This window comes from Drosophila novamexicana, unplaced genomic scaffold, assembly GCF_003285875.2.
Source record: "Drosophila novamexicana strain 15010-1031.04,08,12 unplaced genomic scaffold, DnovRS2.1 tig00000008-arrow-pilon, whole genome shotgun sequence".
NCBI classification, from domain to species: domain Eukaryota; kingdom Metazoa; phylum Arthropoda; class Insecta; order Diptera; family Drosophilidae; genus Drosophila; species Drosophila novamexicana.
In genome coordinates this window covers 3,426,917-3,453,894 of record NW_020824765.1, presented here as the reverse complement: position 1 = coordinate 3,453,894, position 26,978 = coordinate 3,426,917, and the positions used below count along the sequence as shown (strand labels likewise).

General features: G+C 40.4%; 4 protein-coding genes across 8 annotated transcripts in view; 1 reads left to right on the top strand and 3 right to left on the bottom strand.

Annotated features, from left to right (window-relative positions):
* Positions 1–26,978, top strand: part of LOC115761741 (protein enabled homolog) — a 98,264-nt gene that overhangs the window by 1,438 nt on the left and 69,848 nt on the right. For 3 of the 5 annotated variants that reach the window (XR_004017765.1, XM_030703666.1, XM_030703657.1), the window contains exon 1: positions 11,349–12,934. Coding sequence is in view for 4 of the 5 variants with exons in the window: in XM_030703666.1 (XP_030559526.1) it covers positions 11,390–12,934 (1,545 nt within the window). In the remaining variant the exon portion in view is untranslated. Of the gene's footprint in view, positions 1–10,530; positions 10,738–11,348; positions 12,935–26,978 lie in introns of those variants that run through there. The other 2 variants (XM_030703636.1, XM_030703645.1) reach the window with 2 other exon arrangements.
* On the bottom strand, positions 5,853–7,466 carry LOC115761794. The gene has a single exon (XM_030703738.1). The coding sequence runs from the start codon at positions 7,349–7,351 to the stop codon at positions 5,972–5,974; it is 1,380 nt and encodes a 459-aa protein (XP_030559598.1). The 5' UTR covers positions 7,352–7,466; the 3' UTR covers positions 5,853–5,971.
* LOC115761788 lies at positions 8,742–10,451 on the bottom strand. Its single transcript, XM_030703725.1, has one exon. It carries the CDS (start codon positions 10,358–10,360, stop codon positions 8,861–8,863), a length of 1,500 nt encoding a protein of 499 aa, XP_030559585.1. The 5' UTR covers positions 10,361–10,451; the 3' UTR covers positions 8,742–8,860.
* On the bottom strand, positions 17,169–20,443 carry LOC115761778 (esterase B1). Its single transcript, XM_030703715.1, has 2 exons — positions 20,374–20,443; positions 17,169–19,036 (listed from the first exon to the last, which is right to left on the bottom strand). The coding sequence occupies exons 1-2, from the start codon at positions 20,418–20,420 to the stop codon at positions 17,383–17,385; spliced, it is 1,701 nt and encodes a 566-aa protein (XP_030559575.1). The 5' UTR covers positions 20,421–20,443; the 3' UTR covers positions 17,169–17,382.

Genomic DNA, 26,978 nt, shown 5'->3' with positions numbered 1-26,978 from the left:
GCTCCAATGTCACTTTGCATTCCAAAGTCACGGAAAACTGTGCAAAATGATTTCCTTAATGCCCCATATTTCCATTCGATGAGCTTGTTAAACAGTTCAGACTGTTTAATAGAGCTTGCTCGTGAATTATAGCTTGAAGAGAAATTAAGTTTAGATATTTTTGAAAATTTTAGTTCTGTTTCCGAAATTAGTGACTGGTGTCCTAATATTTATGTATCGGAAGGAAGTCAAGTAAAATAATAATTTTATATATATTTTGTTCCGTTTTTTTCGGTTTGCATTTTCTCTTCTTTTTCTTTTCCTGTGCTTTTTATTTGTATACTTTGATTACCCGTTCAAATTATATATTTGTATTTACAGTGCTGGAAAACGAAGTTTTTTTGGGAACAACTTCAGTTTCCCTCCTTTTGAGTACTGTATATTCTAACGGTTTTTTGTATTACATATTTTTTCAAATGCATAAATGAATTCCATTTTGCGGGTGTTTTTTTATATTTTGTTTCCAGGTAAACTGTGAAAAATAAGTCATTTAAGTATATTTTCTGCAATGGTAAAAACTACACAAATGTTTATTTTTTCCTTTCAATTAAAACCTTAGTATTTTTAACACATTTTCTATAATAGTTCTCTTAAAGGATCTTAACAATTAGATATAGGAACGGAACATTTGCAGCTCATAATCTTCAAATCAATTTATCAATATGTGAACTGCTTAAATGAATTGAGTCTTACAGCTTGGGTTATAGAGTTACAAAACATGAACCAAGTATTACTTCACTTATAACCTCATTAGTCGAGGGATTAGAGTCTGTTAAAAATAATCTTTATTTGCTTTGGGGTAACGACTAAAACCTATTTAGCTTCTGAGTACCTTCTTTGCAGTCTACAAATCCGGAAACTGCACTTAATTTAACTTTCAGCCATAAAGTATTCCACAAGATTTCTGCGGGTTAAATCCTCGTCGTTTCATTAAAGTGATGAAACGAAATGAAATGAATGCGAAGCCGTTTAAACGGGTATTTAATGCGGTTGGTCCCCGGTGCGGAGCGCGTTTTAAAAAACAGGAATCGACATGGAAAGAACAAAAAAAACAAAATTATGATTTACACAATAATTAAATGTCAATTCATCTGGGCCTCGTCTCGTGTGCCGTTCCCCTCCTCTCACCCGTCGCCTCCTGTCCCTTCCGTTCCGCTGCGGTCGCTTCGGGTGAACTTTAAAAGCAACAACGGTTATTAATTCACCCTGGCTGGGAACGTGGCGAACGTTGGGAGCCTGGCGCTCGGCAGCCTGAGCTGTCCAGCTGTCCAAGAGATTGTTGCACCGATGATGGGGACGTAGGGGTCCAGTTGCGACAGTCGTTAATGGAAAAAATGCGATGCGCTCTGCTCGTTTTGTTTTTTTAATACCCTAACAAAGGCTATTAATAATTGGTTGACGCAGTTCGTAACGTAAACTTGATAATCTCCGAACATAGATATAGATTCTATAGATCGTGTATTCGATATATTAGCCTTTGGCAATAGATACCCAAGGGTATTTCATATTCGTTGCCTTTCTTACATCTTTCATCTTTTATTTCGCCTTTGTTTTTCAAAGTCGCAAACATTTTATTTTTGTATAAAAAGTGTAGTCCAAAGGGTTTCGAGGAAATTGTTGGGATTTTGGCGACGGGATGCGTGTCCATAGCCGACATCGAACGTCCTGCCATAAAATTGCAGGCACGAATTTTGTTTTTTTTTCTTCTTTCTTTTTTTACTCTTATATTCCTGCTGCCCGTCGCCCTTATTGCGTTGCTCGCTTCTTGGTTTTCTTGTTTTGGGTAGCTGCTGTTATTTTTGCCAGCCTTTTTATTTTGTCCGAGTTTATTGCGTGGAATGCTATTTAATAAATTCCATTTTATGCCAACCCCCCTCTCGTCCCTGCCCCCCTGCAGTTGTTTTGTTGCCGCCGCCGACGCTGTGTTGGCCAGGATTTATATGCAGTTTGTGTTATTCGTGTTGGCCAATGCAAATTTTGAAATTCAATTCTGCTATTCAAACGGCGAACGCAACAACAAATTGCCAAATGAAATTACTTTAAATACTGTAGGCTACCCTGTAATCGTTGCATTTGAAAAGGTGTTGCCCAAATTCTATTGCATCAATAGGGCATGTCCAACTGCATAACAATATATATGTATATTTATGGCCAAGTCGATCTAGCCCAGGTCTAGGTTCGTCTGCTTGTTCCTGAAATCGATAAGATTTTCTTAGTGTTTGATATATATACACTTCTAAAATCCATAAATATATGTATGAAAGATGGGACTTGACTCCATTTAGTGTATTTGGTCGGTCAGTGCCAATTTGTACACTCTTACTTGTTCTTGTTTTTAATACATTTTTCTTAAAAACAAAGTTTTATTTGCTATTGCGTTTAGTTTCCCATTTTAGCAGAAAGTCACTAAGAACTGGCACAAAAACGAACAATGAAGATTGCAAAGTTTAAGCACCTCAGTTCAGTGCGAAAAAAGGAAGGGGGGGGAAAAAAAAGAAAGAGTAAAGATGAGAAACAAATTCCCAAAAGCGTTAAAAGTTTTCAACAGCAACAACTTTTTGCGCAAGTTTCAGTAACTTTGTTTTTGTTCTAGCTGCTCTGCTATGGAACATCCGCTGTGTGCTCCTTTCCAAAGAACTAGAAAACTCGAGAAAATAACAAAAACAATGTCAAGAACAACTGCGATAAGCAATGAGAACTTGCGATTGTTTCGGGCGCGTTTCTTAAAGTTTACGTTCGACGCTTAAAGCCGTGTTTTCTATTTCACTTGTTTTAACTTTGTTTCTGGGTGTGTGCGAGTGTGTGTGTATGCCATGCCCCAGCCGGAGGCAGGCACGTTGTATGCAACAAGGACACGAGAGCCATAAAAATGTTTGAGTGCAGCAAAAGTTTTTAAAACAACTGCAGCAGCAGCAGCAGGACACGGCACAATAACAACAACGAGCACTCTTCAAGTGCTTGCCGAAGCGCGGCTCCCTTCAACAACAACAGCAACAACAGCAACAACAACAACAACAACAACCTCTTAAAAGGTTGCTGAGCAAAAAACCGGGTAGTTTACTTTGCTGTGTCGATGATGAAATACCCTCGAACATATAGAAGATTTTAAAATAGTTCAATAAATCTACTTAAATGAAATTGTAACAGAAAATTAGCTTATTTTACAGCGAGTACATTGACCAACTCTTAAGGCCAGGCTCGGCGAACTCCAACATATGTTCTCCATGAATATAGTAACTGATAGTCGTGGGTATATTCAATAAATAAAGACTGCAGTACTTCAACTGTACTAAAACTGACAAATTTAACAAGGTTAATATACGTACAACATTTAAATTGTCAAGTATTAGGTTTACTTATCTGAACAGTCAGGGGAAAACATAATAGACATGTTTTAGCAAAGTAAATTGTTTACAATTCGATTCTTACTTATATATTCTGTGTATTATTTCACGCCCTATAAATCCGAAAAACATTTATCTTTTAAAGTCAATTATAATTATATTTAAAGTTTTCAACAGTGAAAGTTAGCTCAGTCGTGCATACCCTGTTTGAGGCGCCTGCATAGTAATGTGGCATACTTCTTTTACTAGCCAAAGGTGGCTCCAACCCATTCCAATGCTGCCCGCCAAAACTTGGCACTGCATAGAATTCTAAAAAGTCGATAAAAGAAAAAGAAAAATAAAATTATAATTGAAACATGGGCAAGCTTGCTGCACATCGATGACGTTGGGGCCAAGCGAGGATTGCGCAAATTTGTTGTTTTTTTAGTGTTGTTGTTTTTGTTGCTGATGTTTGCATTAACTTTATGTAGCTGGGCGAAAGTTGTACATTTACAGCTTTGAAATTGTTGGAAAATTCAAAATAAATAAATAAAGCAATGTAATTAGCTGTTGCAGCATTATGTGTTCTGCTCTTCTGGCTGCTTGTCCATAATATACTCTATTTTTAATTAAATTAATTCACAGGTTAACCTCAATCAATTAGTTAATATTTGAGCATGCGAACATTTCCGATCGGGCAGGTTTTTTGAATACATTCTTAAGGCATTTTCATGAAGATCCTGGAAAATTAAAGTTTGAGCCTGGAACTTCAATCAAATCCATATCTGCCAAGGAGGCATAGATATAAAATTAAGAAAATGCTTAATATAAGAACGAAATTGGGACTTCAATTTTTGATCTAAAATTCAGGTAGTGAGAAGAACTTTTAGATAGTCACTAAGTTATGATTGCCTTAAGGCTACTTCCTAGTCAGTCATTTCCGATTACACTACTCTCGTTTTATTTGATCTAAACAATTTTTTTTTTTAAATATTTTTAGCTGTGTTTAGTGAATTCGTTTAATCAGCTTGTAAGTTAGCCGCATTTGCATGTATATATATACATATATATACATATATAAGATGTGTTCATGCTCATGATCTTTCGTCAAGTCAATAATACTTGAATTTAGAGCGTTAAAAATAAAATTTGTTGCTCGTTATTCGAACGATTGCCGGCAACGATAACCTATTTCATCAGAGTGCCGATAACCCATATATATTGCGTTGATCTGCGATCGTGATCTTTGCCATCGATGCGGGAAGCTTTTATTTGTATTTGTAATGGGATTCAACGATTGCTCGGACGTTGCTTCGTGTTTCTGAGAGCTTTGTTTTTGTTTTCACGATTCTTTCTTTATTTTCATTTTGCGCATTTGTTTCATTAATATGTATCGCACACTCAGACGTATTTATGAATGACGTATGTGGCCTGAGTTTCGACTTTGATAACGCAAAAAGCAAAAGATTGCACGTAAACGCCGCCGGAGTTGGGCAGGAAAGCCCGCAGCCCAAATAAATAACAAACAATCAATTCGGGCCTGTTAATACCTCTGTCCAGTCACGAAGATCTTGTTAGTGTTCAATTCAAGAGGACTGTACCATGAAAATCCAGATTATTCTGGCTATTAATAGTCAAATATACTAGGTATTGTAAACATTTCGCAACGCTCTGTTGTCCATTGACTCAACTGGGGCAAACTTTGGGTGGGATCCAGATTTGGATGGTGCTAATTCGTATGATTATATCTACGCAAAACAAATCCCCAATATGCTAAGCAATTGTGTGCTGTTCTCATTTAGCAATCTCTTCTTCCGCTTCAGCTTGCCCTTAGTAAATAGTTGCTTTGACTGGAGTTGCCTTTAAGCTGATGTAACAAAAAGCTAAAACTAATTCGGCAGGCAAAAACTATGTGTATTTGACCTACAAATTTGCATATAACTTTGTGTGCACATGCTTAAAAATAATCTTTTGAATTGAATATGCATGAAATGGGGGAAGTCCTATAAAAGATTCAAGGAATTTTCAAGTGACGAGTTGGAATAGATTGAACTCTTAGATTCTCAATTGATAAAGTTTGGAGATATATACACATATTTGTTTAATAGTTATCGTATTATTCCTCACAACTTCTCTGCACTTTCCCTCAAATAAATTCAACAATTGGAACTACCTGTCACAATTTTAATGCTGTCTCCCTTCCGAATATGCGATTATTCTATAACACAATAAAATCTACTGCAGAAAATTTCAACAATATCGGTTAAACACAGAAGTAATTACACAAAACATGTGGCTAGAAGTTCCATATCGCCGGGGAAGAAGCTTGTTTGTATTGGTTTTTTTTTAATATGCATGAAATGGGGGAAGTAATAAGTAAAAAAATTGTTAAGCATTGCGTGCAGAAGGTTAAGGGTATGCCCCAGTCGAGCACACGTGACTGGATTAAAGTAAAATTACGGTTGAATAAAATCAGAAAAATATATATTTCAAGTGAATTCAAATTTAAGGTGCAAAAGCATTTAAAGTAATGTGAACGCGTTTTGGCATAAGATCATCTCTGTACACAGAGGGATTTTCTTGATCCAATCTCACATATTTTGCGAAACTCAGTTTTTTGGCTTTCGAAGCTTTTGCATGACATCCAAGAAGTTGCTAACAACCTGCTTAATGTCGGGCCGTTTGTCATCGATTACCAATTGTTTCTCACAACGCGTATGTACATTTTGTAAAACTCCACCACTCTGATAATAGTTTATTATCTTTTCGCGTTTGGACCAGTTCACGAGCGTTTCACGTCTCGTTGGCTCGTAAATACGATAAACCTTGTAGAACATATCCAGGCTCTGCGACCTTTTGCGCACCTCCGCCTCATCAATGTTGGGTATGCGCAGATTCGGCTGGCGTACCATGTGATAGGGGTCGTGATCTGAAGTAAAGTTGGAATAGCGCACCGAAGGCCAGTCCAACGAGAGGAGCGTGTTATACAACCGCCTTGGGTGACCCAAAATGCCGTGTGCTATATCGATCATTCGCAACTGTGGCCCGGGCACCATATACTCAAGCTCGAGCTCGGCAATGCGGGGATCCGAGCCACGATATTTGCGCACACCAATCCATAGGATAGGCATATTCTCATCGGCAATATTTTTGAGCTCTTGGATTAATGGTGAGGTCTGATTCTGAAAGTTGACCAACTTATTGTTGCGTCCATAGAGCAAACCTCGCTCTGCGGGAGTGAACTTCAGATACTCCTGCCGATTCAATATGAAATGTTCAGATCGAAAAAGTCGGTTCATTTCCATCTCAATTACGTAGTAAGCCCTCCTTTGCATCGTGATCCAAACGATCTGAGTGGCGACAGCAAGAAACTGCTCGTGAAAAAATCGGTCCTTCATCGTAAAAGATATATTGACGTTTTCTTTCGTATGGTAAAACTTTTTGAAATCACCGTCACCCGTTATGATTGTGCTGTAATCTCGAGCCACTAGAATGCGATACTGGCTCAAATAGGAAGACCATATTCGCTTCATTTCGTTCGTCTGCTCGCTTTGCAAATTGGCCATATCGCCAGCTATCTCATCCCGACGGATCAGCACAAATTCTACCAAACGCAGAAAATATTCAAAGTAGATAATTAAACCATGCAATAGTCTATGAACTAAAGGATGGTGCATAAACTGAAGAAACTTAATGTGCAAAAACTCTTTCGGCATTAAAAAGAATACCAAATCGCGAACATCGTTGATCACCACCGTGTCCGCGTCGTAAGAGGTATCGGGGCGGACAAACACCTGTCGAAAGATCATTTCTTCCTCTTGATTGAGCGTACGAAGAAACTTGTATCCATTTGTATTAATGTAGCGTTCATTTGTGTCCTCCGTTTCGAAATATTGCTCAAAGTGCAATGATTCATGTTTCTTGTCCCAGGACCATTTGCCACTTTGGTACTTTGGAGCGGAGCTTTCAACGTGTATGCGCTTCATCATAGACAATGATAATATTCACGAATATATAGTATATTTGATACGATATTGCGTATTGTTTAAGTTTTTTGCTTGTTTGTTTCTCTGTTTGGTGATATGTTTTGGAGAGATTATAGTTGTAGATTGACGTTTCAGGCAAGTTAACTTCGATCGATAGATTGTACAGACTTTCGATAATTCCAACGAATAATAAACACAAGAACCGAGGTCGAAGGAACAATATTGAAAATGCTTCATTTACCTTAACTAATCTGTTTATTATATAGCTAGCGGGTACTACCCGGCCTTGGCTGTGGTAAGTTTTCTGCTACAAAAATTACATATATTGACCCGCATTCATCATGCAAGAAGATCGCATTTGAATAAAAAGCTTTCATACAACTTTTGGATGTATTTGTGGCTGTGATTCATTAAATTATTTTCGAGGGCTTTGAATATAAGTTTGAGGCCGATTGGACGATTTAAAGCTGCCACCAAAAATCATTTTCCAAAACACGTCAAATGAATTTTCTTAAAGATTTCTGCAAATCAAGTTGCATCCAAAACTTTGTCCTTTGCGTTTCTCATTCAAAAAGGGTGGATTTTGCGAAAAATGTGAAAAATGTCTCAAATTAATTTTCACAAAGATCTCTGAACAGGATTTTGAAGCCGAACGGATGGTAAACAATTAACTTGCATAGAACTGTTTTTCGTCTTGATACTGCGGAAACTGTAAAACACGTCTCAAATGAATTTGAGCCCGAAAAATGTTTGACCCCCATTTCCATCAAGCAGTAATGGAGACACCCGGCCCTGAAATGAGCTTGCACAAAGATATTTGAAAACAAGTTTCGTCTTTCGAGATTTTTCCACAATTACCAATCAGTCAGGACAAACAGTTTTATATATAGAGATAAACACATAACCGATTTCTTATAACCAGCACACATCATATTTGTAGAAGAATAACTAAGTTCATTATAGTCTAATGGGTATAAGTACCTCGTCTAATGCCATTCGCAGCGAACCGATAATTTTGCGAAAAAGTATCGAGTTGAGCATCTCTTGAGCAGCAAGCCAATGAGTTAAGCACAACATAGACATTTAAAAATTAGTATCAAATTAAATTTTGCGAATTTTCTTAAAAATACTTGGCTGTGAATTAGAACCAGAAACTTCGCCTATAAAACGCTTCAAAATGTATTTTCTATCTATTCGCGAAAACAAAGTGTTGAACATGTCTTAAATTATTTCTCACAAGGATCTTTGAAGACGAGTAAACAGAAAATAACCGCAAAATTACCATTGGACCAAAATTTATAGAAACACGTACACATTGAGTTCCTATGTTGGGCCTTTTAATATCTTGAAATCTCATTCATAGGAAATACATTTTTTAAAAATACAAATGTTGTAGATTCACCGTAAGAATTTAATTTAGTTTTGTGTAAGGGCTAGGTTTATAAAGTTCGTACAGTCTCATAGGAAACATCGAAGCGAATTCGACCCCAAATCGTAAAATTGGAGGCAAAATTATATCGGAACAATACGTCGTTTTCGTTCGTCTGGCTCTATGAAAAAATATTCGGCGCCAATTTTCACGTACTGTGAGTTAGAAGGACGAGACGCTTCCGCGGTGGTCGCGTCTCCCATAACTGGGACTTTCTTTTTACGTAGCCTGGCCATCATTTCCAAGAAATCGGAAACAATCTCAGATACTTCAGGTCTATCTTCATCGTCTTCCAATTGCTTCTCGCAACGCATAATAATATTGCGTAAAACTCCGCCACTGAGATAGTAGTTTTTTATCTTTTCCCGATTTGACCAATTAAGAAGGATATTGCGGCGGGCAGATTCATAGATGCGAAATACCTTGTAGTAATGCTCCAGATTCCGAGAACTTTTACGCACCTCCGCCTCATCAATGTTGGGTATGCGCAGATTCGGCTGGCGCATAATGTAATAGGGGTCGTGCGCTGATGAAAAATTGTGATAGCGTACCGAAGGCCAGTCCAACGAGAGGAGCGTGTTATACAACAGCCTTGGGTGACCCAAAATGCCGTGTGCTATATCGATCATTCGCAACTGTGGCCCGGGCACCATATACTCAAGCTCGAGCTCGGCAATGCGGGGATCCGAGCCACGATACTTGCGCTCACCAATCCATAGGATAGGCATGTCCTGGTCGGCAACATTTTTAAGCTCCTGAACCAACGGGGAACTTTGGTATCGATAGTTGACCAACTTATTGTTACGTCCATAGAGCAAACTTTTTTCCGCGGGTGTAAAACTCGGATATTCTTTTCGATTCAATATGAAATAGTCAGATCGAAAAAGTCGGTTCATTTCCATTTCAATTACGTAATAAGCCCTTCTGTGACTCGATATCCAAACGATCTGAGTGGCGACAGCCAAAAACTGCTCATGAAAATATCGGTCCTTGATCGTAGAAGATATATTAACGATCTCTTTCGTATGGTAATATTTTTTCATATCTCCTGCTCCCAGTAAGATTGCGCAGTAATTTCTAGCTGTTAACATGCGATACTGACTCAAGTAGGAAGACCATATTCGCTTCATTTCGTTCGTCTGCTCGCTTTGCATCTGGGCCATATCGCCAGCTATCTCATCCCGACGGATCAGCACAAATTCGACTAACCGCAAAAAATATTCAAAGTAAATAATTAAGGCATGCAACAGTCTATGGACTGAAGGCTTGTGCATAAATTCTATAAAATTCATTGATAGAAACTGTTTTGGCATTAAGAAGAATACCAAATTGCGAACATCGTTGATCACCACCGTGTCCGGGTCGTATGAGGTATTGGGCCGGACAAACACCTGTCGAAAGATCAATTCTTCCTCTTGATTGAGCGTACGAAGAAACTTGTATCCATTTGTATCAATGTAGCGTTCATTTGCGTCCTCCAAATCGAAATGTTGCTCAAAGTGCAATGATTCATGTTTCTTGTCCCAGGACCACTTGCCACTTTGGTACTTTGGAGCTGAGCTTTCAACGTGTATGCGCTTCATCGTGGACAATATGAATTATTTTGAATATATTCGTATTATTAGTTTTAAGTTTTTGTTTGTTTGTTTCTGTATGTGGTAAAAGATTCTAGTGATATAATGTTTTTAGATTGAAACTTCATGCAAGTCAACTTTTTGTAGTCTAAAGTGAAGTCTATTTCAATGCCAGACTAACCTGGTTACCTCGGCTTGGACTTACATATGCACATACATATACACATACACAAACACAAAACAACAAAGTCAAGCGATCCGTGTAGAGCATACAGGCAGGCTGGAACGACAGCATAGCTGAAATTCCACTGAGCTAGGAGAAGGAATAGCATTAACAAGACTGAACTGCACCTGCAATAAAATGGTCAAAATAGAACCAGTGATAGGTGAGGATGTGCCGCAACAAAATGCCCTTTGCGTCGGCCTACACTCCCAAAGACATATTGTATGGGAATTGGAGAGTATACTATGCACTCGAAGGGATGCTGTTAACAGTGGTGCTAGCCTCTTATCACATCAGTTTGGTTTGAGGATCAAAATCGACAATGGTTGTCATTGAGCGAGTGGCACAGATTGCCCGGCGCACCTTTAGAGCTGATCGGTACAACCATTGGTACAAGACCCCATCTTGTCAGTTATACAATTGGCAATATTCCATTGCAACGTATACTCTGCTTCAATCTTTATATTGTTATATACAATGAGACACAAATCTTCTGTTGCCATCGTACTCCAGCAGCATTCTTAAGTTTCCATCGCTATTGAAAAGAAGGACTTTGCTCAGTGTTGTTTTCCTACATAAGTTGTTTGTTGGAGACATAGATTCATCTTTTCTTTTAGGTCGATTTCGATTCTATGCTCCCTCAAGACTTACCACGAAACATCGCCCCTTACTCCGCCCAAAGAGCACGACAGTAAATAAAATTAACACATTTACCTATTTTCAATGGGTTCTGGGTATACAAAAATGGATTTTATTAGAATTTTGATAAACATCTAATCGAAATTTATAAATCTCTTTAATTCCAGCTGAATATTATGGAAAAGGCGAAAGCTTACATTAAAAATGAACTCCGTGGCAGCAGCGCGCCACTGCAATCGGAGCCAACAGCAATACCACAACCACAACCACAATCACTGCCGCAGGGGCACAATCAGCACGTGGCCGCTTCGGAGCTGATGCCGTCGCCGGTTGGAGGCTATCATATGCAGCAATACTACAGTACAGGGCCTGTCAAGTCGACGGGCCGTGCCTCGGCTCCGCCGGAGCACATGACCGCGTCCGTTTGCTTTGTGTGTGGCGGGCATGGCAGCTACGAGGCGTTGCGCGTGCGCGCCAATCCGGAGCGGCCGAGCGAGGCACACTTTCCGTTTCTGGAACGGCATGAGCCGCCCCAGGGAGTGCCGGCCGTGACAGCCAATCAGATGTACGTGATGGCCTGCATGCTGTGCTTTCGCTCACTGCACGAGCAGTGGGAGGCGTACGAACGTCAGAAAAAGCCGCTGCTGCAGCGCATTTACCACATGAAGCGAGTCGATGGCAAGGGCTACATTGGAGCAGACGTGGCCACCCAGAGCGAGTACGCGGCCCAAATGCTGGGCCTCAGTGCCGAGCATCTCAGCCAGAACGGACTCGCTGAGCTGCACAGCGCCGCCGCTGCGCCTTCACTGGATCCATATGCCCTGAGCAGGCATTACGCGGTGGGCGCACCATCGGTTGCCTCGCCCCAGCAGCTGCAGCACCATAGTACCTCAAGGAACGCCTCGCCGGACTACTATCCTCGCAACGCTACGCCCACTAGCCACAGTCAGGGCTACAGTAACCACAAATACCTGAGCCAGCCGCAGTCGCGGGATATGCAGCTGCCATCCCCGTTGTCGCGTCCGCCCAGCGAGCCGCCTGCTCGCACATCGCTTGGCCCCAGCTCCAACTTTGCGCAGCACAAGTTTAAGCTGGGTCAGCACAACTATCAGCCACCACCGCCCCAGTCGCCGGCACAGTACCAGCCCGCGCAGTACCAACAGCTGCAGCAGCAAACGGCCGCCTATCACATGCTGCAGCAAGTGGCCGCTGTCTCGGGTGAGCCTCAGTCCCACTATAAAGGGAATCCATACAGTGGCCTGCCCAGCCTGGGTGGCATGGGTACGGCAATGCCGCTGGCTACGCAGCCGCCCAGCCTGGAGGATGATAATGCCACGGTGCTTGATCTGCGCAATTCGTCCAATGTGAATGTAACGCCAACAGCGACGCCCACTCCTGTGACCACGCCCACGTCCCGTAGTCAGCCGGGCAGCTCTTCCTCCTCGACCGAGGTGGGCATTCTGGATCTGTCCATGCCGGATAAGAACTCCATCACGGAAGTCTGCTACGTGTGCGGCGATGAGCAACGTCGCGGCAGCCTAGTCGAACTAAGCACCGTCAAGCCAAAGGAGTCCAGGCTCGGTCAGCCGGTGGCTTACTTTCCGCTCTTCAACGAGCAGCATCCGCGCCCCGCCCGCTCTCGCCCAAAGGATCCCCGTGGCATGATCCAGGCCTGCATGCCCTGCTACGAGGATCTCATACAACAGTGGAACGCCCATCAGGTAAGCCTCATTGGAAATTATCAACTGTTGATGTGCGATTTATATATGAAGAATATACTTCTTTCTGCACGGGCATTTTCATTGCCAATCGAACATTTCTCGCGATGTTAGTGAAAAAAATCGTCAAACTTCTCCTCCTGCTTCTCTTTTCTATAATATCCCCACAATATAAACTCGGATGATGTGTTCAAATTTACTGGGTATCTGCTAGTCGCACATATATAAATGTATGAGCAACTCGTAAATGTTTTAATATCATTCAACTGCATATAAATAATGCTAAGTAGATTACGACAACAAAATTTATATGAATTAAATATTAAATGGGTAGATGAACATCTGTGTGGATTGGGCGGTGCAGTCGGCGCACTGGCTGGGGCGAGGTGGGGTAGCTCAGCTCGTTGGCGACTAAACGCGAAAAAAAAGAGAGAGAAAAACATTTGGGCAACAAAATGTACGAGAAACGTTTTCGCGTCACACGAATCAAAATAAACAAATTGCTGCCGCCGCGAATATGAGGATGTGGATGAGTGTAAACTGTGCTGATGATGATGATGGGATGCTGCGGACGGCTGGGCATGGCTGGGGATGGCTGGGGAAGGCGCCGCGTACTGACCCCGGGTGCTGTGCCAATCCGCAGACTATTAATCAGTGGGGTCGACATTGGAGTCGGCCACAGAGCTCGTCCCGGCGATAGAGTCCGAGAGAATTATCATTGCCGCCACATGACTGCGTCTCTGGTGGGAATTTTGACCGCAGGGTCGGCTTGTGTTTCTGATTAAATTTTAATAGCTTTCCGCGTTTATTTGCCTTCTTCTTTTCAGTCTGTGTGTGTGCGCTTTATTTTGCTGTTATTTCTGTGTGTGAATTGTATTTTTGGTGCTTCGACTCAGTATTTTCCTCACATTCGTTGATAAGGTTTGGCAAAAAAAACATCCAGACGCGATGAAATAAAAAAAGAAGAGCGCTGCAATTACAAATTAGATTTTGTTAGTTATATTTTTAGAACTTACTCGAGCATTTTAATAATGATTCACCAAGCCGAAAGCTTAAATATCATTCATATTCAAATTAACAATCTTTATTTAAATTTGTGTGCAAATTTGACGAACAAATTTTATGACAAAAGAATATAAAGAATTTAACAATGGGGAAGAATTAAATTATTGAGATAATGAAAATTATAAAAAAAAATCGAATGAAACATTTTCTGTTTCTATTTCTTTTTTCACAGAAGCTTTTATTTAATTTTCGTCTGCACATCATTTAAATTTTTAAATTATTTAATTATATGTATAAACTATTATCTTCTATTGAAAGATGAACAACTATTTATACGATTTTTGAAGAGCGCACCACGAAACTCTAATTTGAGGAATACTTTAACTCCAACTTTAAACTCGATCGAATTTAAAGATATCTAAAAATATCTATCCAACATAAGCATGGAGTTCTGTTCTAAAAGTCTAAAACAGATATTTAACAATTGTTGCAAATAACTTGTTTCAAGCAAAGCAAGGGAAACTTCCGCTAGACATTGATATTCAGATTTAGACATTAATTTGCATCTAGATTACATAAATGAAAGTTATATATTTTTTTACGCAGCTTTAAAGAAAACCTAAACGAATTAATGTACATTAAATCAGGCTAAATTAAATGCCTCTTTTTTGGTTTTTTCAAAATTTGGGGATAAGCCTCTGAGATTTAGATTCAAAGCGGGGTTTGAATCTAATCTCAGAGGTTTTTCCCTCTCGCCTGACTAGAACAAATTCCAGTTAAAACGTGTATTCTTATCAGACCTCTCTGTTGCCTTTCCCTCAATCTATTGGCATTTCATTTGTAATTTATATTCAAAGCGCAAAATTTTTGCAACATGCCATAAAAATGTAAAATTCAAATCTGCCGCTGGAACTGGGCGAATACAATGTGCAAAATGCCGGATAAATAATTAAATGCCATTAATTGGAATTGTGTAAATTTCAGAGACGCACACACACACACACAAATGCGCGAATAAAACAAACACAAAACACAAAAAAAAAAAAATGCGCATGAAATAATAAATAAATAAATGCAATAAAATTGCAAATGCTGCAGTGCGGCGACTGCTGCGGAGAGTGTGAAGTGGGTGCTGCGGCGGGGCGGAGCGGGGTGAGGCGCGCCGCAACGCCGGCCTATTCAGAGAAATGCAAAATGAATAAATAATCAAACATTGAAAATCAACGACGGGCCTGGCAACGAGACAAATTAATTAAATTTAACCCAGTAAAGCAGCGCAATTCAAACGCAAATTTTGGCGCCAAGCCAAACAAACCGACCCGCCAGTCAGACAGCCAGCCCCTCCCCCTGTCTGTTTATGGGATGACCGTGTAGGGGGGGGGGGGGGGTGTCTCATCAATCGCATGACGTACGCAAATTTCCATTCAGCTGGCAAGCGAAAAGTGCGAAAAAGCATTTAATTATTTATGCTCATCTTTAAAGAGTTCCGAGTTCCGAGCAAAAACCGAATCCAATTTAAACGAATTTAAATCGATTTCGATTCAGCGTCAAGGTTTTTTCTTTCGATGTTTTTCTCGCCTAATTCAATTGTGAATAAATAAAATAACAGGCCAAAATTAAATGAATGTATGGTTAGCTCGACTACAAGATACCCTTTAGTCTAACAAGCGCATTCAAATAAAGATATTTAAAATATCTGCATTTACAACAGGATTTACATTTGTTGTTTTCACAAATTACGTTTATTACAGCAAAAGTAATAATTATTTTTATTTGTTTTTATTGGACTTTCGCGACTTGCTCTGACTTTTTTCCCATGTTAATTGAAGTTTTGGTTAATTTACTGCCTATTTTATATCAAAGAATATTATGAAAAGTGGAAGAGCAAATTTCTCAGATCTCACAAAGAATGAATTCTGATTAAATTAAACTAGAGGCTTTCACTTGTTGGCGTGAATTACTCACTAGTTATCAAACCCGGGAAATGCCGGATAATTTCTTCTAGTATTCAACAACAAAAATAGCAATTGCTGTACAATTTTATGTTTGCTTGTGTTTATAAATGCCATGGAAATATCATGGCCATTTTGTTCTCGACCGATGTTTATGTTGGCTCGTCTATTTTGTATTTATGTCTCGATTGATTCAAATGAGATTAAACACAAGCCTGAAAATGCTCTCAATTCTTTTGCTCGCATTCCTTGCATATTTCACCAAAAAATTTTCATTTAGGTTTCCATTTAATTAGCTTGCAGTGCTCTTGGTAAGTAATTTGTCAAGCCAATTGCATTTATTTGAAACTATTCTGAATAGTCAAAATAATAGCGAATTATGAGAATGACAACAATGACCCGCGTTCAGGAATTTTTGTCAGTTTGCCAAAGAGCCGCAGCGAAGAAGCGGTTTGAACTGGTTAAACAAATGAGCTAGAAAATAAGACAATCAGTTAGCTATGAGATACCCTGTACATTCATTTGGGAAATATGTGCTTAATTGGCGTATACTTAATTATACCGCGAGGTGTGTGTAGAAGATGTGTCAATAATCGGAGATAAGTTGAAACATGTGAATAAATGTGAACATGTAAAAATAAATACATCTTTTTATATATTATATCCGAAAGTTGTATCGCATCTTTGTCCGTTTCAATGTTTATCTGTCTATCTGTGTCTATGCCAACAGGTTTAACAGATGTTTTGTTTTTGTTCTAAATGGTAAACATATTTGATGTATTTCAGAGCCAGCCGGCACTGCGAGAAAATTGTGCTCTCTCTTGTTCAAACATTAAATTCTTGAGTTATTTCGTTTCAAGCGAAAGGTCAATTCTGAATACATTCGAAATCAAATGTATCTTGCATATTACTAATATTACAAAAGGAATATTTTTTTTTATATATTTTTAACTTTTCAAAGAGTGTTTAGCTAATCCCACGATATGTAGTACCAGCTTCACTGGCAATTTAATAGGAAAAAAAGCCATGTCTTCTTTGGTAAAACAATCGAATGCAGATATTAAACCGGAATATTTGTATAAATTAAGCAGCAAATATTTTATAAATATATTTCATTATTTTTAGTTTATGTGAGAGATTTGTAAAGCAAAGCCTTAATCACTAATTACATTTGACATGGCATAACACAATATTGTTTATGATAAAAAAAGATTAATTATAGAGATTATAGCACATAAATAAGCAAAAGCTCAACAAATTAAAGCGCAAGGCACAAAATGAGTAAGAGAAAAGATGGTAGAATAATACTTATAGGAATATTTTACCTACAGATTGCAGAAATACTTTTAGGTCATTTTTTTTTGTACGTTGAGACGACACGCAATCATCTTGCTCATCCTGACGAGATTAATAAATAGTACAGACTTTACAACAAGGACATAAAGCAAGCTTAAAGTGAACTAGTTGAGAGTTCGATCAGCTTCATTAGCTTCGTTAGTATAAACTCTCTCTCGTATAGAAGCTGTCCCATACCACGAACTCCTTGCTCTCCGGCAGCGGCATAAACTCCAGCTGTTCACTGATATTGAGGCAGAGCTCAGATCCGCCCGGTCGCAGGGGCTCCCACTGGGTTGGCTCTATTTGCGGGCAGTTGGGGTTGCCAGTCGTGGCGAACGAGGTCCACATGCCGATGAGTCGCTCTATGGTGCGGTACTCGGGCGAGGCTCTGTCCAGTTTGGTGGACAGCAGCGTGTGGAACATGTAGGCGAGGTCATCTGCGTGGCACACGCCCCGCACATGTCGACCGCACTTCAGGGTGCGGTAATGATTGTAGTGCGGCGAGTCCATGTCGAAGCGATACAAGTAGGTGGGCGTGGCTGGCGCATAGGCAGCCCGGGCGAGCAGCGCACGATGAATGCCATGCCAGAAATTCTTCACGCTCAGCAGGCGCAAGCACTCGAACAGCTCCATTTTGGCACGGTCCGCATCATCGAAGTAGGCCAGCTTGAGGCGACGCAGCTGCTCGGCCAGCTCGTTGGCGTCGACGGCCTCGCGCACGGTTCGCGGTATGAGAGCCTCGAAGGCACTGAGCATGTGCTCCGGATCCTGCAATGTTGTCTGGTAGCTGAACAGGCCCTCGAAGGAAGTGCCGCCAATGATAAGCGGCAGCTCGTTGCCCCACGCGCTGGCCAGTTGCTCGAGATGCGGCCGCGGCACCACGCAGTCCTCGCCCACATATGTCTCCACGACTGGCCCGAAGGCAATTATCTCGTAATTTCGCTCCTCCTCCTGGGTGACAATCGCATTGCAGTACTGCGCCAGCTGGCTACCAGATGCTGCTCTAAGAAACTTCATCAGCTGCTTCTCATTGTCCGCGTCGCCCTTGTAGCCAAGGCGACTGGCCAGCCGCTGGGCCCAGCCGCTATCCGGCTGGGTGGCCCATTCGCACAGCGCGGACGCCGACTGCACAATGGCGCGATGAAAGAGGCCCCGCGTCTGTTCCGTGTGCATAAGGATGTGTACCGACACGCCGCCAGCACTCTCGCCCATCAGCGTGATGTTGTCCGCATCCCCATTGAAGCTGGCTATGTGTTCGCGAACCCAGCGCAGTGCCAGTACCTGATCCTTGAGGCCTGCATTGCCGGGTATCTGCAGTTCGCGTTCTTTAAGGCTCAGGAAGCCAAGCGCGCCCACGCGATAATTAAAGGTGACCAGCAGTACGTCGTGCTTCATGAAGTAGTCCGGCCCGTAGATGTCCCGCACGGCACCGCCTATTTGAAAGCCGCCACCATGGATCCAGACCATAACTGGCAGCGGACGTGGTGACTCCAGACGCTTCACGTACACGTTCAGGAACAAACAGTCCTCAGATCCCTCGACCTTATTCGTTATTACGTTCTTCTGCATGGGCTGCGCTCGAGCGTAGGTGCAGTCCCTTACCCCCTGCCAGGGCTTAGCCGGCTGTGGCGCCCGGAAACGTAGCTCGCCCACCGGTGGCTGACCAAAGGGTATGCCCTCAAAGGAATAGTAGGACTCCCCATCATAGAAGGTCTTGCGCTCCATGCCCTTCACTTTGCCACATTTCGTTTCCAGCACTTTGGTACGGCCGGTGCTCAGTCGGTACTGCACAACCTTATGCCCAATGGCCCTAGAAGAAAGATATAGATATTTGAATTTGATTGTCTAAAAGAATTTAGATTAAGAATGTCACAATATTGTGGGTTCCATATGAGATATATTTTAGTGTTGTAAAAAGACACTTGCTTCCACCTATTTATCCCATTCGTGGAATGTTCCCTGATTTGACATACAATTTTTGAGCTATTATCATGTGGATGTGCTTTAATATATAGCTATATTTATATATATACCAAAACATTAATCATCCAATATTAATAGGTAAAAATTATGGGAAATACTGTGACCACAACCGAATAATTACGCCGTTAAATGCGGTTTTTATGTGCTCCTCGTTACTCGTTACAACCTTCATAAAATAACCAAAGTAAATTACGGGGAACTATAGAAATACTGCAATTCATATTCTGGAGAAACTTTGCTACTACAACTATTGAATACTAGGAAACATGCCCTTATTGCGTGAGTGCTCTGTTCGATATCCCTGTTCTGTAAAATATGTCTTGCTAAATGTGCGATATAATATTACAAGTATTAAAAGTGCTGTATCTGGAACTAGGAGATACCCTGAACAACTAAGAAATACCCTAAACCCAGTTTCAACCTGCCGTTACAAACATTTTGTAATTTTTGCAATTTTATTTATAGAGAAACTGGTTTTGGTATCCAGATAGTAATATTCATATTTATGTCTAGCTCTTATAACTTTAAAGTTATGCCATGGCTGAAAATCGATATTTATCGATACTGTTGAAAGAGGCGATATTGAACAGAAAAATTATGAACTCCTTCTATTTCCTATGGTATACAATTGGATTTGCAATCTTTAGTTTTAACAGAGACGATTGAGCAGGCGAATGTGGCCAACCCGAGTGAGTTGATTGTCCTGTTCAAGACTACATAATGTATGTAGTAATGTAATCGGGTATATATATTTCCTTTTGCCTTTTAGACACATTTGCACGCAGCCTCAGATTTATTTTTGAAAATCTACACTTTATTTTTACCATGTGCAAGAAACGTGAATAAACCAAATACACTTGGCACGGGCAACGATGGCAGTTAATTACAATTTGACAAATCTCTTTTATTGCATTCCCTATTTGAAATGCAAATAAAAGATGTTTATGGATTCAGTGCGTTGTCATTAGATTCGCCATATGTAATGAGCTCTACGGTGGAGTGTTAAAGCTGGATTACCGAATACGATATCTTATCTATATTCGAATACTCCAATAATAATTGAGCTGCGCCAAAACGACTAAGCACTTCCATGGGCAGATACTCATCTATTGTCTGAATACTGATTGCCACAAAACTTTTAGACACGTCCCACTCCCCACTTACTTTGCGGCCAACTTGAATTTGTCGGATACACTCAGCCGTAGATCCATTTCTATATATATACCCGTATGCGTCTGTATATATATATATATATAAATGTATATATATATATATATTTGTTTATGCAAAAAATTCTTTATGCTCCGCGGCACTTCCAACGCGCTCAAACGCCGAACAGAAACTAAAATGTTTCCACTTTTGAATGCCCTGCTATGACTGAATGATTAGATAAAATCGCGCCTAACAGCTGGCTACATAATATGTATATATTACATATTATTATTGCTGATTGTAAGTCGATTCAGTGTTTGATAACTAAATGAAGTTGTTTACAAACAGCATTCGAACGGTTAAAGGTCAAGTTGTACTCACTTTCATAAGAACTTTCTTTACAATACATTCGCATAACCGGCACATATAACGCCCTATTTATACATATGTATTCATCTATATATATATATATATATATATATATATATATATATATGTGTGTATGTATTTATATATATGCGAACATATCTGTGCGTGTTCGTTAAAGCAACAGGGTGGTTTCGCAGACACAATTAGGTCATCAAAACAGTTGAGACTCGAGGCGCCAGAGCCCATCAACAGGCATCGTCGTCATAATGGGCTCCAAAAGGCCTCCGAGGCGAACGCGCCTAAGCCGAATAAATACGTGTGTAGAATTCACTACATATATACACTTATATAACATACACATATTATGTATGAATGTAACGATGCGATGAGTCATGGGCTCATTGAACCTGCTTTTCGCAGCTCGCTTTTAAGAAAAGTTGACATAAAGGTCAATCATCTCGATTGAAAGAAATGAAAACAGCAAAGTACCAAAGTTAGAATCAAGATTGACAATCCGTTTATGCAAAACAGGAACTACAATTTCCAGACCTTTTTTCAAAAACTTTTGGAAGCATATTAATAAGTAGTATGTTTAATATAAGAGCGGAACTGTTTCACATTTTAGACAAACATTTTTCACTTATATTCCACTCGTGAAAAGTTAAAATGCATCTGGTACACGTTTTGCTTTTGTGGTACGACCTTTCCACCCATTTTCCGCGCGTGAAAAATTGAAATCTACCCGTCCTATCTCGAGCTCCACGACTCTATATTGTCTAACATAGATAGGCTTAAAAAACGTTTAAATAGGCTGAAACTTGGCGAAGTATTCTTCTGCCTGTTACATACGCTTGCACAAAACCAGTATACCCTCTATGCACGTTTTTAATGCGTTCGTTAGTTCTAAAATTTAACAAGTGTAATTAGACGCTTTGAAAACATTGCTACTGAAGGTCGTTATATTTTTTTACCACAACTGTACATATACTATTAGCCATTATGATCCAGCGTTGCCCGGGCCATGTTTTTTTCTTCAAATTTCAGACATTTCTTTTCACCCAATAATAGCCCTGGCAAGGCCAACTGAAATAAGCAAATATTTGCTTGGCATGCACGTGTCTTCTCCCCTTTGTTTGTGTTATTAAGTTAGGCAACTTGGACAATAAATATGCTTAGCCAAGCTCAGAGCTCGCGTTAACTTAGGAAAAAGTATCTTCTTTCTGTTGGATTTTGTTGACACTCATTTAACAAAAATGAAGATCAAAGTTCAAATGCTTTTAGAAAATGCGAATACGTAATTTGCTATATTTGATTTTGCTGGCTTTTTACCATTGAATTTCCATTTGAGCTGGCGCAGTTTGTGACCAGCTCCCAGCTGCCTGCTCCTTGCACTTGACTGGAATCGTCTGAAGTGTCACAGTTGGCATTGCCTTCAGATCCGCCTCCTGCCGAGACACTGGCACTTGGCTCTGGCCAGAAGTCTGTCCTTCCTTCTGGGCTGCCGGGGTGGGCTTGTTTGTTGTCGTCCGGGCAAGTGTTGACTGTCGAGCGTCGCCTTCTGCTTTTAGGTTGTGTGTTAGTTAATGTGATTATTTCACGCTTGTTCTGCTCCGAACTAACATTTCCTTTGGCTCCCTTCCTGCCGCCTGCTCCCATTTTCTATTCCAGTCGGAGTCGGATTCCGTGCGTTATTTGTTTGCTTAGCTTTTGTTATCGTTTTTGTTCCGTATGCCTGTTTGTTCATTAAACAATTTACACATCTTATCTTCGGTCTTCTGCGCTGTGTTTATTCTTCATGCATATATTTGCAGTTATAAATGTTAACCTGCCCGCCTTTTGGGCAGGGGAATGCTGCAGCAGTGCCAAATGGGACAATTTAAATATTACTCATACGACACGTCGCCTTTACAGATGACTGGCCGCTCAAAAGTTCTGCAAATATTATGTTTTTGTTAGAAAAAACGATTTTCTTTTCAAGATCTTTTAAGAAAACTTGACATTTTGTACACTAAAAAAGCTAATTTTATTTGGTTCGATCTACTATATCATTAATCTCATTACGATATTGTTTCTCAAGATACTTTTATCAAAGTCAGATATTTTGCCAGAGTAATTAATCTTCGGCGAACCCAAATTTGCCTCGCTCTTCTGTTTACATTTTTCAAGACCATAATTTGTAAAAATTGAATTAATTATGTTTACATAGTTTTGCCGATCAACTATCGTGAGCGCAAGTCTAAAGCAAACAAAATTATTTTGAAAATCTGCGCTTTGGTTCAGGCTACATTTCGTTTGTTCTTGATTCAATTAATCCCTTTTACTGGTAGATTAATCGATTTGGTTTAAAACTGAGCAAATTTGTTTTCAATAAATGAAGACTGAAATAATTGCAAGAAGATACAATTGAAAATAAAACAAAATCAGCCGGAAATATGGCACTTAAATTAAGAAATTCACATCTGAAAAAGGCGATCCACCCTTATTTTGAGAAAAAAAGTAATAAAAATTGTTTATATAAAAAGGTTTTTTTCTATCAAGGAGAAAAGCATTTACAAAATATTAAATTCTGTTCTAAACATCCGAATTTTGTTTTCTAAATAGTACAAGTTTTTCTTAAAGTTTTTTAATTTTAGCAAGAATTATTAATGCAAAGTACTTGGAAGATTCTTCTGTTATATATTCCAACAAATTATTGCGCTTACTCAAACCATATTTTTTTTGAAATGACGAACTTTTCATTTGCAAAAATTTCCTTTTTCCTAAACAAACTCACTTGTGAAATGCCAAACGACATTTAAGATGAAAGAGCTCCGTATTAAATTCAATTTTGCATTATCTACACCTGTCTGCCGTGGACCACAATGGGATGGCGCTGTCTGCCGCTCGTTGCACAGGTAAAAGAACTCGTACTCTTATCCGCCTGCTACTCTGGCAGGGCCTGAGTGCGTCTGAGTACTCCGCTTCCCCCCTCGTGCCTGCTCAGCATGCTCAGTGCTTCGGTTGCCATAGCATTGGGCAGATTCCGTTGGCAGGATTCCGTTTCGTTGGCGTTGCCATTGACTAAATAAATAAATAAATGCACAATGCAATTTATTTATGCATGTTTGTTTGTTTGCCTGTTTATATGTATTTTTATTTGTACAATTGTGCATACATATGTATTTGTTGTTGTTTGGCCCGTTTACCCTGCTTACATTGTTGTTGTTGATGTTGTTGTTGTTGATGTTGTTGTTGTTGATGTTGTGCTGCTTCAGTTGCCGGCGCCAATGCAACTGCAGACTGGCTACGCATCAACAAACAAATACACACAAACACACACACACACACACACACACACACACACACACACACACACACACACACACACACACACACACACAGGCAGAGTAACAAGCAGAGTAACAATTGTGTCCTGATGCCATCATGAGCCTAGCCTCGACCTCCAAGTGCCAACGTTCCACATTTCCCTTCCCTCCCCCCTCGCTCGTTACGTTATCGTCATGGACTCCGTCGTCGTCGTCGTCGTCTTCGCCTTCGTCGTGTTTACATGGTTGCCGCCTACTGTTAAAGGTGGCGACCCCTTGAAACGCAACCCCTTGCCCATGCGCTGCATCTTTGTCTCGGTCGCTTGTTTGCTTCTCTGTTGTTGTTTTTGCCTTTCTTGTTCTGGATGTTTGTTTGGCTTGCCTGCCCTTTTGTTTTGCTGACGTTAATGGGCAGCGCGTGTACAAATTGTTTTTCCGAATGTCCAAATTTTCAGGGCTGGGCACAATGCGAAAATTGAAAATCGCTTCAAGCAACTGTTACATATTTTAAATTGCAATTTAATTTTAATATTTTGTAAATAAAAAAGTATATCAAAAAATCTGAATCGGAAGAAAAACGAAAGTTCATGATATTTTGTTGTTAAAGGTGTAAGCCAAAGAACTAGTTCATGCGAGTTCTCTAGCCAACGCACGCTCTGGTTCATTTGATGGCGCTTTTGTTGTGTGCTCTTTCGCTTTGGTGTTTTTGTTTTAGCATTCGCCGCTTCACTCGTTCTGTTTAGCTTCGGTTTCGTAGCTGCTGCCGACTCGTGCCGCGCTGCTGCTGCTGCTGCTGCTTCTGCTGCCCACGACGGCTGCGACTGCGTTGTTTGTTTGCATTTGTGTTTTAGCTGCCTCCGCTTTGTTTTCTTTGCGCCCGCAGCACACAAAAACAACAAATAGTACGTACAAAAGCAACAACAGCAGCAGCAGCAGCAACATCAACAGCTACATCTACAGCAACAACAATAACAATAACAATAACAGGGCTCCGACTCTATCAGCTTTTTAGCGCGACGTCGCAGTCAGTCAGTCGTCGTCGGTTGTCGGACGCAGGCGTAGGCATTCCAATTGGGACGCACGTTTCGAACTCGAATTCCCGTTCAATTTGTTTATTGGTTCGGTTCACTACGTCGTTTCATTTTGTGTGCGTGTGTGTGTGTGACGTTATCACGCACCAATTGCGGCAATCGCTTAATGGGCACTCACACTTTCTGCGAGTGCAAGTGTGTGTGTGTGTGTATAAAACAAAATTGATAAATGCACAGCGGCAATAAAAAAAAATACAAAATAAATAAAAGCAGTTGCTGCACACATATAAATCTGTACGTATGTATGCATACATCCGTATGTACATAAGCTGTGACATACATACGCTTATAAATGATTGAGTTGAGTGTGTTAATACATAAGCAAACAAAAGTCACGGCTGTCAATGCGGTTCAATGTCTTCGGCCTCCTCAGCGAGCAGAGCAGCAGGAACCCACTGAGTGTGACATCAACAACAACAACAACAACAACAACAGCAGCAACAACAAGAGCAACAGCCACATCGGCCGCAGTAATAATCGCAACGGTAGCCGGCATCGGTGGCAATGCCGCAAACTGGTTTAAGCCAAAACGAAAAGGAATACAATATCAATGGCAACAGCTAAAGACGCCGCGTCTGTTTAAGCATAGTCTTTTTTCTTCTTTTTTTTTTGCAATAATGATTCAGAATCAAATGTCATGCACGCATATAGAGATGAGTGAAATGATCGTTAAAAACACGATCATCGTGTGCACGTACAAAAGCGAATGAGCTGTGATTTGTGATGTGCATTAATCAAAGCTGATGTATGCAGCTGGATTAGTGAAATTACAAAGTATTTATTGCATATCAGCAAAAATACATCTATTATTTTTTGAACATAACTAAGTGATGCGAAAAGTAAACAACGATATTCGCCGCACGCCACATTTGCTGTAATTGTCACACTCCCATCTCTAATGTTGCGAACAGCGACTGTTACTCTCATTAGAGTTCGTCCGGCCATTTTGCAGAGTGGAATTGCTTTAACCTCTCTGCGTGTTGGCCTTAGTAAGTGCGAGTGTGCGAGTGTGTGCGTGTGTGTGTTTGTGAACTACATGAATGTCGTGTACGAAAGGCGCTTAAACAAGTGCGCGCAAGCCAAGTAATAATAACAAGAACAACTACCGTTTTGCGCGTTCAAAACACGCGGCGTCGTCGCCTCACTTTATCGCTATGTGTTTGTGTGTGTGTGCGTAACACGTTTGTGTTCGTGTACCGTTCTAAAAATAACCGTTTCATGTGCAGTCCCTGCTGCTTCGCAAGCGACAACGTCGTCGTCGACGTCGTCGTCGTCGTCGTCGTCGTCTTTCGTATTTGTATTTGTTATCGGTTATTTAACTTGATTTATTTGCGTGCGACTGTTGATTTATGTATGTCGCTCGAATGGGCCCACAGCAATAATAATAATAACAACAACAACAACAACAGCTTTCGACCAAGTCTCACGCACATTGTCACTTAAGTGGGTCAAACGATAATTGGCCCGCCCTGCCCCTCGCCCTAAGTTCGAGCAATGGCGGCTTGCAGCATGTCCCGTTGTTTTGTTGTTGTTATTGTTGTCCTTCTACTTTCTACTGACCCCGTGTATGTCTCTGGAGTCTTTTGAAGGCCACGCTGACGATTCATGCACATATCCTCAGTTATCCTTGCATACTTACAGGATGATTTCGATTTAAAGTCTTAATAATAATTATGATTAATTGTTTTCTCAGTCATATTAAATAGTTTTCGCTGCATTTCCTTAGAAGATAATAAACTAATATATGCGATACTTATTCAATAATAATTGATGTTTCTTGATTTGTTGAAGCCGAATCTCTCTACTCCTGACTATTAGGCTTCTTATTAGAAGATACTTTTCCTGATTAAAA